Below are 13,889 nucleotides of genomic sequence, written 5' to 3' on the forward strand. Positions count from 1 at the left end.
TCCTGATCACTTTCCTCTCCTCTAAATGTTTCATAATTGATTCCTTGAGGACCTGCTCCATAATTTTTCCAGGGACTGAGGTGAGGCTGACTGGCCTGTAGTTCCCCGGATCCTCCTTCTTCCCTTTTTTAAAGATGGGCACTACATTAGCCTTTTTCCAGTCATCTGGGACCTCCCCCGATCGCCATGAGTTTTCAAAAATAATGGCTAATGGCTCTGCAATCTCACCCGCCAACTCCTTTAGCACCCTCGGATGCAGCGCATCCGGCCCCATGGACTTGTGCACGTCCAGTTTTTCTAAATAGTCCTGAACCACTTCTTTCTCCACAGAGGGTTGGTCACCTTCTCCCCATGCTGTACTGCCCAGTGCAGCAATCTGGGAGCTGACCTTGTGCGTGAAGACAGAGGCAAAAAAATCATTGAGTACATTAGCTTTTTCCACATCCTCTGTCACTAGGTTGCCTCCCTCATTCAGTAAGGGGCCTACACTTTCCTTGATTTTCTTCTTGTTGCTAACATACCTGAAGAAACCCTTCTTGTTACTCTTAACATCTCTTGCTAACTGCAACTCCAAGTGTGATTTGGCCTTCCTGATTTCACTCCTGCACGCCTGAGCAATATTTTTATACTCCTCCCTGGTCATTTGTCCAATCTTCCACTTCTTATAAGCCTCTTTTTTGCATTTAAGATCAGCAAGGATTTCACTGTTTAGCCAAGCTGGTCGCCTGCCATATTTACTATTCTTTCTACACATCGGGATGGTTTGTTCCTGCAACCTCAATAAGGATTCTTTAAAATACAGCCAGCTCTCCTGGACCCCTTTGCCCTTCATGTTATTCTCCCAGGGGATCCTGCCCATCTGTTCCCTGAGGGAGTCAAAGTCTGCTTTTCTGAAGTCCAGGGTCCATATAAGATAATTGAGGCTCCCAAGCCCATTCAATTCTAATCCTCTCTGTCAAGAAAAGGGACCAAATCAGTGACAAATATGTTGATATCCCCTGGGAACTGGCCTTTCTTCCAACCTACTGAAATATTTTGAAAATATGACACCCACACCAATTATCCTGTGGAATTTTCTGCCACACATCATTAAGGCCAGGAACTCAACAGGATCAGACCAGGAATACATGTTTTTTTGGATAACAAGGACCATCTACAGTTGTATTAAGATAGGATAAAAAAGGGAAGAAACCCTCATGCTCCAGAGAATGAGCCACTAACCGACAGAAGTTGGGAAGAAACTTCCCCTATGGCCAGTTATTCTGTAATTGTCCTCTCTGGGGGTTTTTGCACCTTTCTTTGAAGCATCTGGTATTGGCCATTGCTGGAGATAGAATAATTTACATGATGGAACTGTTCTGATATTGTCATTTTTATACTTGAAAATTCATCATCTTATGAATTCTCACACACTTTTTGACAGGATCATGGAGGGCCCCAAAGAACTCCCATCAGTCTGCCACTGATCACAGGCTATGCTCACCATCTCCCCACCCTCCTCCTCCTTTCATACAACCCTTTTAGGGTCCCATATCAGTACTGGCTGATAATCATGCACAACCGATCAAAGGCATTTCTTAATCAACTCCAAGCAACAGATGATGTACCGCCTGCCCTTGGGGGGCGGAGGGGGTACCTCCCTGTCTTTGTCAGATGTGAAAAGGTGTGATGCCTCTACCCCAACAGAAGTGATGTCAGATGTCTGCCCTCATTGCAGGGACAGCCATGGAAACAGGAGGGGATTGTGGCTGGGCTGAGGTAAATGACGTGTCTTGAGAGTAAATGATGGAGTGAGTTCCTTTGCAAAAACAACAAGGAGTCCGGTGGCACCTTAAAGACCAACAGACTTATTTGGGCATAAGCTTTCGTGGGTAAAAAAACCTCACTTCTTCAGATGCACTAATACAGCTACCTCCTGATACTTGACACTATGCAAGTTCCTTAGCAAGAACCTCTGCAGTTTGCACTGCACTAGGAGCCACCAGACTAAGGGCTTGGCTACACTTTCAAGTTAGAGCACATTAAAGCAGTCCCGGGCGCCCTAACTCTTGAGGTGTCCATACTGACAAGGCACATAGAGCGCTGGAACTCTGCAGCTGGAGCGCTCCTGGTAATCCACCTCCACGAGAAGAATAAAGCTTACTGTGCCCCAGCTGAAATGCCTGAGCATCACTGTGGACAAGGTGTTGCATTAGTGCGCTGTGACTGGCCTCAGGAAACATCCCATAATCCCCTGAAGTCAAGTGGCCACTTTTCTCATTGTTTTGAAATCGGCTGCAGGCATGCAGATATCCCCTTTCAAAGCTCCATTTCTGACATCCAGCATGCTTATCTGCTCTGGGACAAAAGAAACCATTAGTGTGGAATGCTGCTGTTGTGAGCGTGAGAGAGAGAGAAAGGTGGGGGAAGAGGGGTCTGCTGCTGTCTGAACTTACAAGACAGCATGCTGACACACTCTCTTCCCCCCAAACACACTGTCTCTCCCCCCACATACACACAACACACTCCCGGTCACATTCCAACCCTCGCCCCATTTGAAAAACATGTTGCAGCCACTTGCAGACTGGGATAGCTACCACAATGCACTGCTCTTTGTGGTGTTGCAAGAGCTGCTAATGTGGCCATGACACTGCGCTTGCAGCTAACAGCGTAAACACATGGGAGCGTTTTCCCTGCTGCAGTCTCCAAAGGCTGGTCTAACTCCTAGCGTTCTACATCTGCAAGTGTAGCCATGCCCTAGGATAAGGGAAAACCCTGGTCCCTTAAAGCTCTTTGGATATATTACCTGATTGTTTGTGTGAAGATCTATTTATCTGAATCCCTAAACCTATGAGTGTCTCCCTTCCCCTTTGGCTTATGTGACCTGTCAACAGCAGGCCAGGGCAGCATATGAATCACTTGCTCTCCCAGTCTCTTGTCTTCATGCTAATGTTACACTTATGCAATAAATCAGGTGGAAGATAAAGGTGTGGGAAGAGGGAAGAATGGCCTAATTACCTCTTTGTTTGGGCCGGGTTAAAGGGACACAGCCAAAAATACTGGCTAATCCTATCAAACTGGATGACCTTATTTAAATGAAAAAAGATCCAAAGAAGGACAATTCTGCTGACAACCAAATGCATAGTGGCAGCATAACTTAGATCAGTGTGTCTCATTCTAATCAGTCTGGAAAAAATGATTTTATGAACTTTGGTTTTGAGGCTATTTAAATTTTATTGTCTGTTACTGTGTTCATCATCATCTGCCTCACAGTGGATCCAGCCAATTCTTCATAATAAGAGAGCATTTGAATGGAGGTGGGACAAGGCACATTTGGCTATTACCAATTCATGAACAAATGAATGCTAACTCCAGCCCTGCGCTCTTTCATTAGGAGTCTCTATATTTGCATCTGGGGGGAAATGACAGTTTTCAGGCAATAGATAGCAAAACCTCCTAGACCGCGTCCTATAAATACTTAGGTTTTAAAAATGCCTTCTTTCAACCAGCTTTAAGATGCCAATTTTGGTCTGGCAACCTGTGGGCTGGGAGCGCATTTAGCACTTGGAAGGTTGGTGTAATAGGGAGTGTCATGTCCCCCTAGTGACAACTCCTGCATTGCTAATTAATGAGCATGCTAAACTCAGAAGGAAATCCAAGCCACTCTGGTCCTACAGTAGAGCCCAGAGGCTCCAACTGAAATCAGGGCCCCATTGTGCTAGGTGTTGGAGAGTCATGTGGGGTAGGAATCATCTTACTAAGGCCACGTCTACACTACCCGCTGGATCGGCGGGTAGTAATCCATCTATCAGGGATCAATTTATTGCGTCTCGTCTAGACGCGATAAATCGATCCCCGAATCGACGCCCGTACTCCACCTCAGCAAGAGGAGTAAGCGGAGTCGACGGGGAAGCCACGGCGGTCGACTTGCCGCCGTGAGGACGGCCAGATAAGTCAAACTAAGATACTTCAACTTCAGCTACGCAAAGAGCATAGTTGAAATTGCGTATCCTAGATCAATCCCCTGCCGCCCCGAGTGTAGACCAGCCCTAAGAGCTTAACACCTAAATTGCCAAGAGAAAGTATTATCCTCATTTTACAGGATGAGGAACTGAGGCCCAGTCCTGCATCTGAACCACAAAACGTGCTTAGGTAGACAGATGCTGCAATTCAGGTCTGATGTTTTAGAATCATAGAATAAATGGGTTGGAAGGGACCTCAGGAGGTCATCTAGTCCAACCCCCTGCCTAAAGCAGGGCCAATCCCCAACTAAATCATCCCAGCCAGGGCTTTGTCAAGCCTGACCTTAAAAACTTCTAAGGAAGGAGATTCCACCACCTCCCTAGGTAACCCATTCCAGTACTTCACTACCCTCCTAGTGAAAAAGTTTTTCCTAATATCCAACCTAAACCTCCCCCACTGCAACTTGAGACCATTACTCCTTGTTCGGTCATCTGGTACCACTGAGAACAGTCTAGATCCATCCTCTTTAGAACCCCCTTTCAGGTAGCTGAAAGCAGCTATCCAATCCCCCCTCACTCTTCTGCAGATTAAATAAGCCCAGTTCCCTTAGCCTCTCCTCATAAGTCATGTGCTCCAACCCCCTAATCATTTTCGCTGCCCTCCGCTGGACTCTCACCAATTTATCCACATCCCTTCTGTAGTGGGGGGCCCAAATCTGGACGCAATACTCCTGATGTGGCCTCACCAGTGCCAAATAGAGGGGAATAAACACTTCCCTCGATCTGCTGGCAATGCTCCTACTAATGCAGCCAAATATGCAGTTAGCATTCTTGGCAACAAGGGCACACTGTGGACTCATACAGCTTCTCGTCCACTGTAACCCCTAGAACCTTTTCTGCAGAACTGCTGCCTAGCCATTCGGTCCCTAGTCTGTAGCAGTGCATGGGATTCTTCCGTCCTAAGTGCAGGGCTCAGCACTTCTCCTTATTGAGCCTCCGATTTCTTTTGGCCCAATCCTCTAATTTGTCTAAGTCCCTCTGTATCCTATCCCTACCCTCCAGCGTATCTACCACTCCTCTCAGTTTAGTGTCTTCTGCAAACTTGCTGAGGGTGCAATCCCACACCATCCTCTAGATCATTAATGAAGATATTGAACAAAACCGGCCCCAGGATCGACCCTTGGGGCACTCCGCTTGATACCGGCTGCCAACTAGGCATGGAGCCATTGATCACTACCTGTTTAGCCTGACTATCTAGCCAGCTTTCTATCCACCTTATAGTTCATTCATCCAGGCCATACTTTAACTTGCCAGCAAGAATACTGTGGGAGACCATATCAAAAGCTTTGCTAAAGTCAAGGATTAACATGTCCACTGCTTTCCCCTCATCCACAGAGTCAGTTATCTCATCATAGAAGGCAATTAGTTAGTCAGGCATGACTTGCCCTCGGTGAATCTATGCTGACTGTTCCTGATCATTTTCCTCTCCTCTAAGTGCTTCAGAATTGATTCCTTGAGGACCTGCTCCACGATTTTTCCAGGGACTGAGGTGAGGCTGACTGGCCTGTAGCTCCCCGGATCCTCCTCCTTTCCTTTTTTAAAAGATGGGCACTACATTAGCCTTTTTCCAGTCATCCGGACCTCCCCCAATCGCCATGCGTTTTCAAAGATAATGGCCAATGGCTCCACAATCACATCTGCCAACTCCTTTAGCACCCTCGGATGCAGCGCATCCGGCCCCATGGACTTGTTCTCGTCCAGCTTTTCTAAATAGTCCGAACTACTTCTTTCTCCACAGAGGGCTGGTCACCTCCTCCCCATGCAGTGCAGCAGTCTGGGAGCTGACCTTGTTCGTGAAGATAGAGGCAAAAAAAAAAAGCATTGAGTACATTAGCTTTTTCTACATCCTCGGTCACTAGGTTGCCTCCCTCATTCAGCAAGGGGCCCACACTTGACTTTCTTCTTGTTGCTAACATACCTGAAGAAACTCTTCTTGTTACTCTTAACAACTCTTGCTAGCTGCAACTCCAAGTGTTATTTGGCCTTCCTGATTTCACTCCTGCATGCCTGAGCAATATTTTTATACTCCTCCCTGGTCATTTGTCCAAGCTTCCACTTCTTGTAAGCCTCTTTTTTGTGTTTAAGATCAGCAAGGATTTCATCGTTAAGCCAAGCTGGTCGCCTGCCATATTTACTATTCTTTCTACACATCGGGATGGTTTGTTCCTGCAACCTCAATAAAGATTCTTTAAAATACAGCCAGCTCTCCTGGACTCCTTTCACCCTCATGTTATTCTCCCAGGAGATCCTGCCCATAAGTTCCCTGAGGGAGCCAAAATCTACTTTTCTGAAGTCCAGGGTTCGTATTCTGCTGCTCTCCTTTCTTCCTTGTGTCAGGATCCTTAACTCGACCATCTAATGGTCACTGCCTCCCAGGTTCCCATCCACTTTTGCTTCCCCTACTAATTCTTCCCTGTTTGTGATCAGCAGGTCAAAAAGAACTCTGCCTCTAGTTGATTCCTCCAGCACTTGCACCAGGAAATTGTCCCCTACACTTTCCAAAACTTCCTGGATTGTCTGGGCACCACTGTATTGCTCTCCCAGCAGGTATCAGGGTGACTGAAGTCTCCCATGAGAACCAAGGCCTGTGATCTAGTAACTTCTGCTAGTTGCCGGAAGAAAGCCTCGCCCACCTCATCCCCCTGGTCTGGCGGTCTATAGCAGACTCCCACCATGACATCACCCTTGTTGTTCACACTTCTAAACTGTAAAGACTGTAAGCCAGCAAGATGATTATGTATCATTTGAAGCTGCTTCAACAGTTCAGTCTATCAGAGGGAGAAAAAATTAAGAATCACAAAAGAAGCATGAGAGATGTGTTCACTGAATATGTGAAATAAGGTGGGGAGTTGATGAGGTGGTGAGATACAGGAACTATTCCTAATAGCAAGAGACGAAGAGGAGAAGGCTCTGATCAGGCTAGTGGCAGGATGAAAAGGTACTGTAAAGGTACATTATTTGTCACTAACAAAAGGCAAACAACAAGTCAGGGAAATGCTTCGTCACTCGAAGAATATAGACCACAACATATGCAAATAATTCTATCTAACTGAGCCTCATGGTACAAAACATGTAAGATAATCACAGGGGTCACTCACGGCATTCCTTCTCGTCACTTTCATCGAAGCAGTCGGGCAGCCCATCACACTGCCAGGCCCCTGGGATACAGCGTCCGTTACTACACATGAAGTTTCCAGGAATGTTGCATTCATTTGTGAAGTTATTCCCAGGCAACAGTTGGCTCTCTGCAACAGAAGGGGGGGGGAAAAAACCAAACACCCAATATACAGGACCAGCTTTAACTTCACAAGGCATATCCCTGTGGTAAATGAACACATGGAGAGCCAATGAGAATACTGTCCATCAATGAGATTAAACACAATGTACAGGCTACCCCTTCACAATGCTTCGAAAGGGGCTCACTATTCCCCACCTTCCAGCAGTGCCATCTTCTCCTCCTTTCCCCTTACTCCTACCCACTAGAGCAGGGCTAGCTTTAATCTTTCTCTTCCTTCCTAATATTTCCAGTCTAACAAGTTCATGAGAGACTACACACTGGACTCCAAATCCCCATACCTTTGTCTGATCAGTATTGTGTCTGCAGAACATATTCCTACCACCTCGAAGCTAGGTGGCATGTTAGTTAATGAATATTAACCTTTCAATTCAGTTTTAAATACAGTGCTGCTAGTCAAAATTAAAAGTGAGCTTTCTAATCTAATCCCCTGGCATACATCTGTTCACATGCTAGTATGGCAGTTGGCACATTAAAGCAGCCTGCCAAGGAGAGGGAGTTCAGTACTAGAATGGCAGGAATGCTGCAGATCAGGATAGAAGCATGTTGGAGAAGTTTAGCGCTACATTTAACATGAGACACTCTAACCAGTAATAAGAAGAACAGGAGTACTTGTGGCACCTTAGAGACTAACAAATTTATCTCTAACCAGTAATATTAGTCAAGCTCTTGCATGTTTATGCACTGAAGCTCACAAATGCAATCATCACCGAGAGAGCTAAACTCCAATGAAGGAAGATGATACGGGGAGTATGCAAATACATAATTAGGAAAGTGGTTAGTTTGCAGGTCAAAAATGAAGATTCAGGGATAGGGTTCCCCCTCCCACACCCCAGGGGAAAGGCAAGTTCTCCAAAGCTGCATTTCAGGTCTGAAACAGAACAACAAGTGACAGTACAGGATGGGATATGGAGGATTTCCTTTTCCTCATCCCTGTCTTTCTCCCTACCCTGCCCCTCCTTAAACTCCTTGCCCAGCCAGGCACCAACTCTGGATGAGAAGGTGAAGTAGGGATGGTGGACAATCAGACTCTTCCCGAAATCCCTAGCATTTTCCCCTAATTTTATTCTTGCAAATGGCTGAGCTGTTTTTGTTGAAACTTCCCCCCTCAAAATTCAGCCTGCAGCAGACACCCATTCAGCCTGAACCATTAATGATTGGCAAAGTTATAAGCAACTGATAATCAGGTCTTATAATTAGGGCCCTACCAAATTCCCAGCCGTGAAAAACGTGTCAAGGACCATGAAATCTGGTCTCACCCCGTGAAATCTGGTCTTTTGCATGCTTTTACCCTATACTATGCAGATTTCACAGGGGAAACCAGCATTTCTCAAATTGGGGGCTCTGACCCAAAAGGGAGTTGCAGGGGGTGGGGAGGTGTCGCAAGATTATTTTAAGAGGTGTTGCGGTATTGCCAACCTTACTTCTGTGCGCCTTCAGACCTGGGCAGCTGGAGCGGCAGCGGCTGTTGGCCAGGTACTCAACATTGAAGGCAGTACCCCACCACCAGCAGCATAGGAATAAGGGTGGCAATACCATACCATGCCACCCTTACGTCTGCATTGCTGCTGACAGCGGCGCTGCTTTCAGAGCTGGACAGCCACAGTGCTGCTGCTGACAGCAGCTCAGAAGTAAGGATGGCATGGTATGGTAATGCCACCCTTACTTCTGCGCTGGGCCCTTGGTCAGCAGCCGCCACTCTCCAGCTGCCCAGCTCTAAAGGCAGCAGCGCAGAAGTAAGGGTGGCAATACCATACCATGCCATCCTTACTTCTGAGCTGCTGTCAGCAGCAGCACTGTGGCTGTCCAGCTCTGAAGGCAGCGCCGCTGTCAGCAGCAACGCAGAAGTAAGGGTGGCAATACCANTAAAGGCAGCAGCGCAGAAGTAAGGGTGGCAATACCATACCATGCCATCCTTACTTCTGAGCTGCTGTCAGCAGCAGCACTGTGGCTGTCCAGCTCTGAAGGCAGCGCCGCTGTCAGCAGCAACGCAGAAGTAAGGGTGGCAATACCACAACCCCCCCACTACATAACATTGTGACTCCCTCCCCACAACTCCTTTTTGGGTCAGGACCCCTACAATTACAGCACCGTGAAATTTCAGATTTAAATACCTGAAATCATGAAATTATTATTTTTAAAATCCTATGACCATGAAACTGACCAAAATGGACCGTGAATTTGGTAGAGCCCTACTTATAATGGGACAGATTGGGCAGCTTTAACTACAGGCTCCGCTACTAACTCTGTCTCCAGTGCTGTATAAAAAAAGCAGCCGCCACTGAGAACACAACAGACCCAATCAGACCATTCCTTTTCTGTTTTCACCAATTTCATCCAAACCTTCTCTTTCACTCCCTACTTCACTGCTTTCCTGTTCAAGTGAAACAGATTTAACTCTCCTCACCTCCCAGTGCAGAAAAGCTGCTATTTAGCACACGCTGGAAAGAGTCCCCAAGCTCAGTGCTTGCTCACTCTAGCCTTGTCTTAACCAAGGAAAGCATCCATTGCTGACAGTGGCATTGTACAAGTCAATTCAACTCTGGGAATAATTTGTTTTAAAGAAGAATCATAGAATATCAGGGTTGGAAGGGACCTCAGGAGGTCATCTAGTCCAACCCCCTGCTCAGAGCAGGACCAATCCCCAGACAGATTTTTGTCCCAGATCCCTAAGTCGCCCCCTCAAGGATTGAACTCACACTGAGCTATCCCTCCCCCCCTAATTAAAAATGGTTTGTCCTGGGCTATCCTGCAGGGAAAATTGTGTGTACCAGCAGTTCAACTGCAGCAGGGCACATGACTAGGGCAGAGCCTTAGAGCACTGTCATAGGCCTTGTCTACACTGCCACTTACAGTGCTGAAATTTTCGTTGCTCGGGGGTGTGAAAAAACACCCCCTTGAGCGATGCATGTTTCAGCGCTGCAGAGTGCCAGTGTAGACAGTGCTACAGAACTGGGAGCTATTCCCCTCGTGGAGGTGGTTTTATTACAATGCTAGGAGAGCTCTCTCCCAGCACTGGAGCCGCGACTACACAGCCATGTTAAGGCGCTGCCAGACACCCATAGACACAACAAGTTTGGCATTCTAATGCTCAACCACCAAGTCTTTTATTGTTGCCTTAATCCAGTTCAAGTCATTTCTCTCATCACTGATCTGTATCTGCTTAGCAATAATGCAGAAGGTGAAAACGATCTGTCAATATTACAGCAACCCTCTATTAGCAAACAGCCACCACTGTGCTAATAATACAACACATATGCCTGCAACCGAAGAGAACCTATAACAATCATACCAACTAAGGTTTTCTTTAGCTAGGTAAAGAAATATGAAACAAGATAGCTGGAACTATTTTTCCCCCTGCGAAGGTACAGCTGATCTGTGTTCACCTTACATTTATTATACTGCATCCAGCAGTTTAAGATTCAGCAGGATTTTTAAAATATACATTTTATAGAGAGGTCAGCACCGCATCAAAGGAACACTTTTTTTGGTAGCCAGTTGCTATTTAATTATAACAATGACGGGTATTTCTAAAGAGATCCAGGATGGAAAGAGCAAAATGTTTTACAGCTGTTAATCACTGTGAGGGGGTGTTATCCTCATTTCATAGAAAAGGAAATTAAGGCACAGAAACCTAGTCGACATTAGGATTTTCTGATCTGGCATTCCCAAAAAGTGCAGATCCATGGATGACTGCATCGGAGGAAGCTGTAGAAAAGTTTCATCTTTTTTTGCCACCATGTCATCTAATAATTCTCAAATCACACATGGAGCTGCACCCATTTGAAACTAAGGCCTGGTCTACATTACGACTTTAATTCAGATTTAGCAGCGTTAAATCAAAATTAACCCTGCAACCGTCCACACAACAAAGCCATTTAATTCAAAATAAAGGGCTCTTTACATCGATTTCTGTACTCCACCCCGACGAGCGGAGTAGCGCCAAAATCGATTTTATTTCAAATTAGGGTTAGTGTGGCCGCAATTCAATGGTATTGGCCTCCGGGAGGAGCTAGCTCACAGTGCACCATTGTGACCGCTCTGGACAGCAATCTGAACTCGGATGCACTGGCCAGGTAGACAGGAAAAGCCCCGCGAACTTTTGAATTTCATTTCCTGTTTGCCCAGCGTGGAGAGCACAGGTGACCACAGATAGCTCATCAGCACAGGTAACCATGCAGGCCGATAATCGAAAAAGAGCACCAGCATGGACCGTACGGGAGGTACTGGATCTGATCGCTATATGGGGAGAGGATTCAGTGCTAGCAGAACTTCATTCAAAATGACGAAATGCAAAAACTTTTGAAAAAATCTCCAAGGGCATGATGGAGAGAGGCCACAATAGGGACTCAGATCAGTGCCGTGTGAAAGTCAAGGAGCTCAGACAAGCCTATCAAAAAACAAAAGGAGGCAAACGGTCACTCCGGGTCAGAGCCACGGACATGCCACTTCTATGACGAGCTGCATGCAGTTCTAGGGGGGGCCGCCACCACAACCCCACCTCTGACCGTGGATTCCGAGGCGGGGATAATCTCATCAGCTACACTTGAGGATTCTGCAGACGGGGAAGAGGAGGAGGAGGACGACGAGCTTGCAGAGAGCACCCAGAACTCCGTTCTCCCCAACGGGCAGGATCTTTTTCTCAGCCTGACTGAAGTACCCTCCCAACCACCGCGGTATCCAAGACCACGACCCCATGGAAGGGACCTCAGGTGAGTTTACCTTTTAAAATATAAAACTTGTTTTAAAAGCAAGGGTTTTTAATGATTACTTTGCCCTGAGGACTTGGGATGCATTCGCAGCCAGTACAGCTACTGGAAAAGTCTGTTAACGTGTCTGGGGATGGAGTGGAAATCCTCCAGGGACATCTCCATGAAGCTCTCCTGGAGGTACTCCAAAAGCCTTGCCACAAGGTTTCTGGGCAGTGCAGCCTTATTCCGTCCTCCATGATAAGACACCTGACCACGCCATGCTTGCAGCAAGTAATCTGGTATCATTGTATGACAAAGCCTGGCAGCGTATGGGCCCGGTGTTTGCTGGCATTCAAGCAACATCTGTTCTTTATCTCGCTGTGTAATCCTCAGGAGAGTGATATCGCTCATGGTAACCTGGTTGAAATACGGGAATTTAATTAAGGGGACAGAGGTGGCAGTTCCTACTGGGCTCTTTGCCTGTGGCTGAAAAGAAATCCTTCCCTGCAATTAGCCAAGCGCGGGGGGGGGGGGGGGTGTAAGGGGAATGGCCCACAGCGTTTCACCTTTGGCTAGCGGGGAGCCTCCCTGAGACGAGCCCAGCAGTGCGGGCGGGGGTACAGCNTGGGGGGGGGGGGGGGGGGGTTAGTTTGTTTTCTGTTGACTGTTAACAGGAAAACCGCAGCACTCAACGGGCTTTGCTTGGTATGTGGGAAAGGAGGGCGCAGAAGTCGAAAGACAATGGCTTACCATGGCCGCATGCAAGCTGAATTCTGTTGCCCGGACCTGCGTCTGTGATCTCTAGCAGCAAAGCCACAGGCACTCAATATTAAGAGGCAAAATGCAACCTTGCACAGAAAATCAACACTATTCACATTACATAGCACATGTGGTCACCGTGAAAGAGTATAAGCATTGTTCTGCAAAATGTATCTTTTTAAAAAATTCTCTCCTTTTTTCCCTCCCTCCAGCAGCTGCAAATTCTTCAAGCCTCCCCCCTCCGTCCCGAAAGCTATCACAGATAAGGTGTTGGAAAAAGAAGATACGAGACGAGATGTTCGCAGAAATCATGGAATCCACCCCCGGTGACAGAGCTCATCTGAATGAGTGGAAGGACATGGTTTCAAAGTATAGGAAAGAAGCCAGTGAACGTGAGGACATGAGGGACCAACGTGAGGACAGGAGGGACGCTCGAGATGAGAGGTGGTGGCAGGAAGATCAGAGGAGGCAGGATGCAATGCTGAGGCTGCTGCGTGAGCAAACAGACATGCTCTGGTGTCTGGTGGAGCTTCAAGAATGGCAGCAGGATAACAGAGTGCCGCTACAGCCCCTGTATAACCCCTCTCCCCATGTTCCATAGCCTCCTCACCCAGACGTGTAAGAACACGGGGGGGGGGGAGGCTCCGTACACCTTCCCATTCCATCCCAGTGGACAGCCCAAGCAAAAGGCTGTCATTTTTTTTAACCTTTTTTTAGTGGCCTTTTCCTTCCCGCCGATCCTCCTCCCAAACCCCACCCAGGTTCCCTCCCTCTTTTTATAATCTATGAATAAATTATTTTTAAACGATAGTGACTTTATTTGGTTTGAAAGCAAGCTGGGGGGAAGGGGGAGGGTGGGTTCCTTGCAGAGAATGAGTCAATAAAGGGGGTGGGTTTTCATGAAGGAGAAACAAACAGATATTTCACACTGTAGCCTGGCCAGTCATGAAACAGGTTTTCAAAGCTTCTCTGATGCACAGTGTTTCCTGGTGTGCTCTTCTAATCGCCCTGGTGTCTGGCTGCGCGTAATCAGCAGCCAGGCGATTTGCCTCAGCCTCCCACCCCGCCATAAAGGTCTCGCCCTTACTCTCACAGAGATTGTGGAGCACACAGCAAGCAGCAATAACAATGGGGATATTGGTT

At 47.1% G+C, this 13,889-nt stretch overlaps 1 protein-coding gene across 6 annotated transcripts in view; it reads right to left on the minus strand.

Moving 5' to 3' along the window:
- LDLRAD3 (low density lipoprotein receptor class A domain containing 3) overlaps positions 1–13,889 on the minus strand; it is a 172,589-nt gene that overhangs the window by 107,681 nt on the left and 51,019 nt on the right. For all 6 annotated transcript variants that reach the window (XM_034769677.1, XM_034769676.1, XM_034769675.1 and 3 more), the window contains one exon: positions 7,100–7,246. In XM_034769677.1, coding sequence (XP_034625568.1) covers positions 7,100–7,246 — 147 coding nt within the window. The remainder of the gene's footprint in view (positions 1–7,099; positions 7,247–13,889) is intronic.

The sequence above is a fragment of the Trachemys scripta genome, chromosome 4 (genome assembly GCF_013100865.1).
Source record: "Trachemys scripta elegans isolate TJP31775 chromosome 4, CAS_Tse_1.0, whole genome shotgun sequence".
Taxonomy (NCBI): domain Eukaryota; kingdom Metazoa; phylum Chordata; order Testudines; family Emydidae; genus Trachemys; species Trachemys scripta.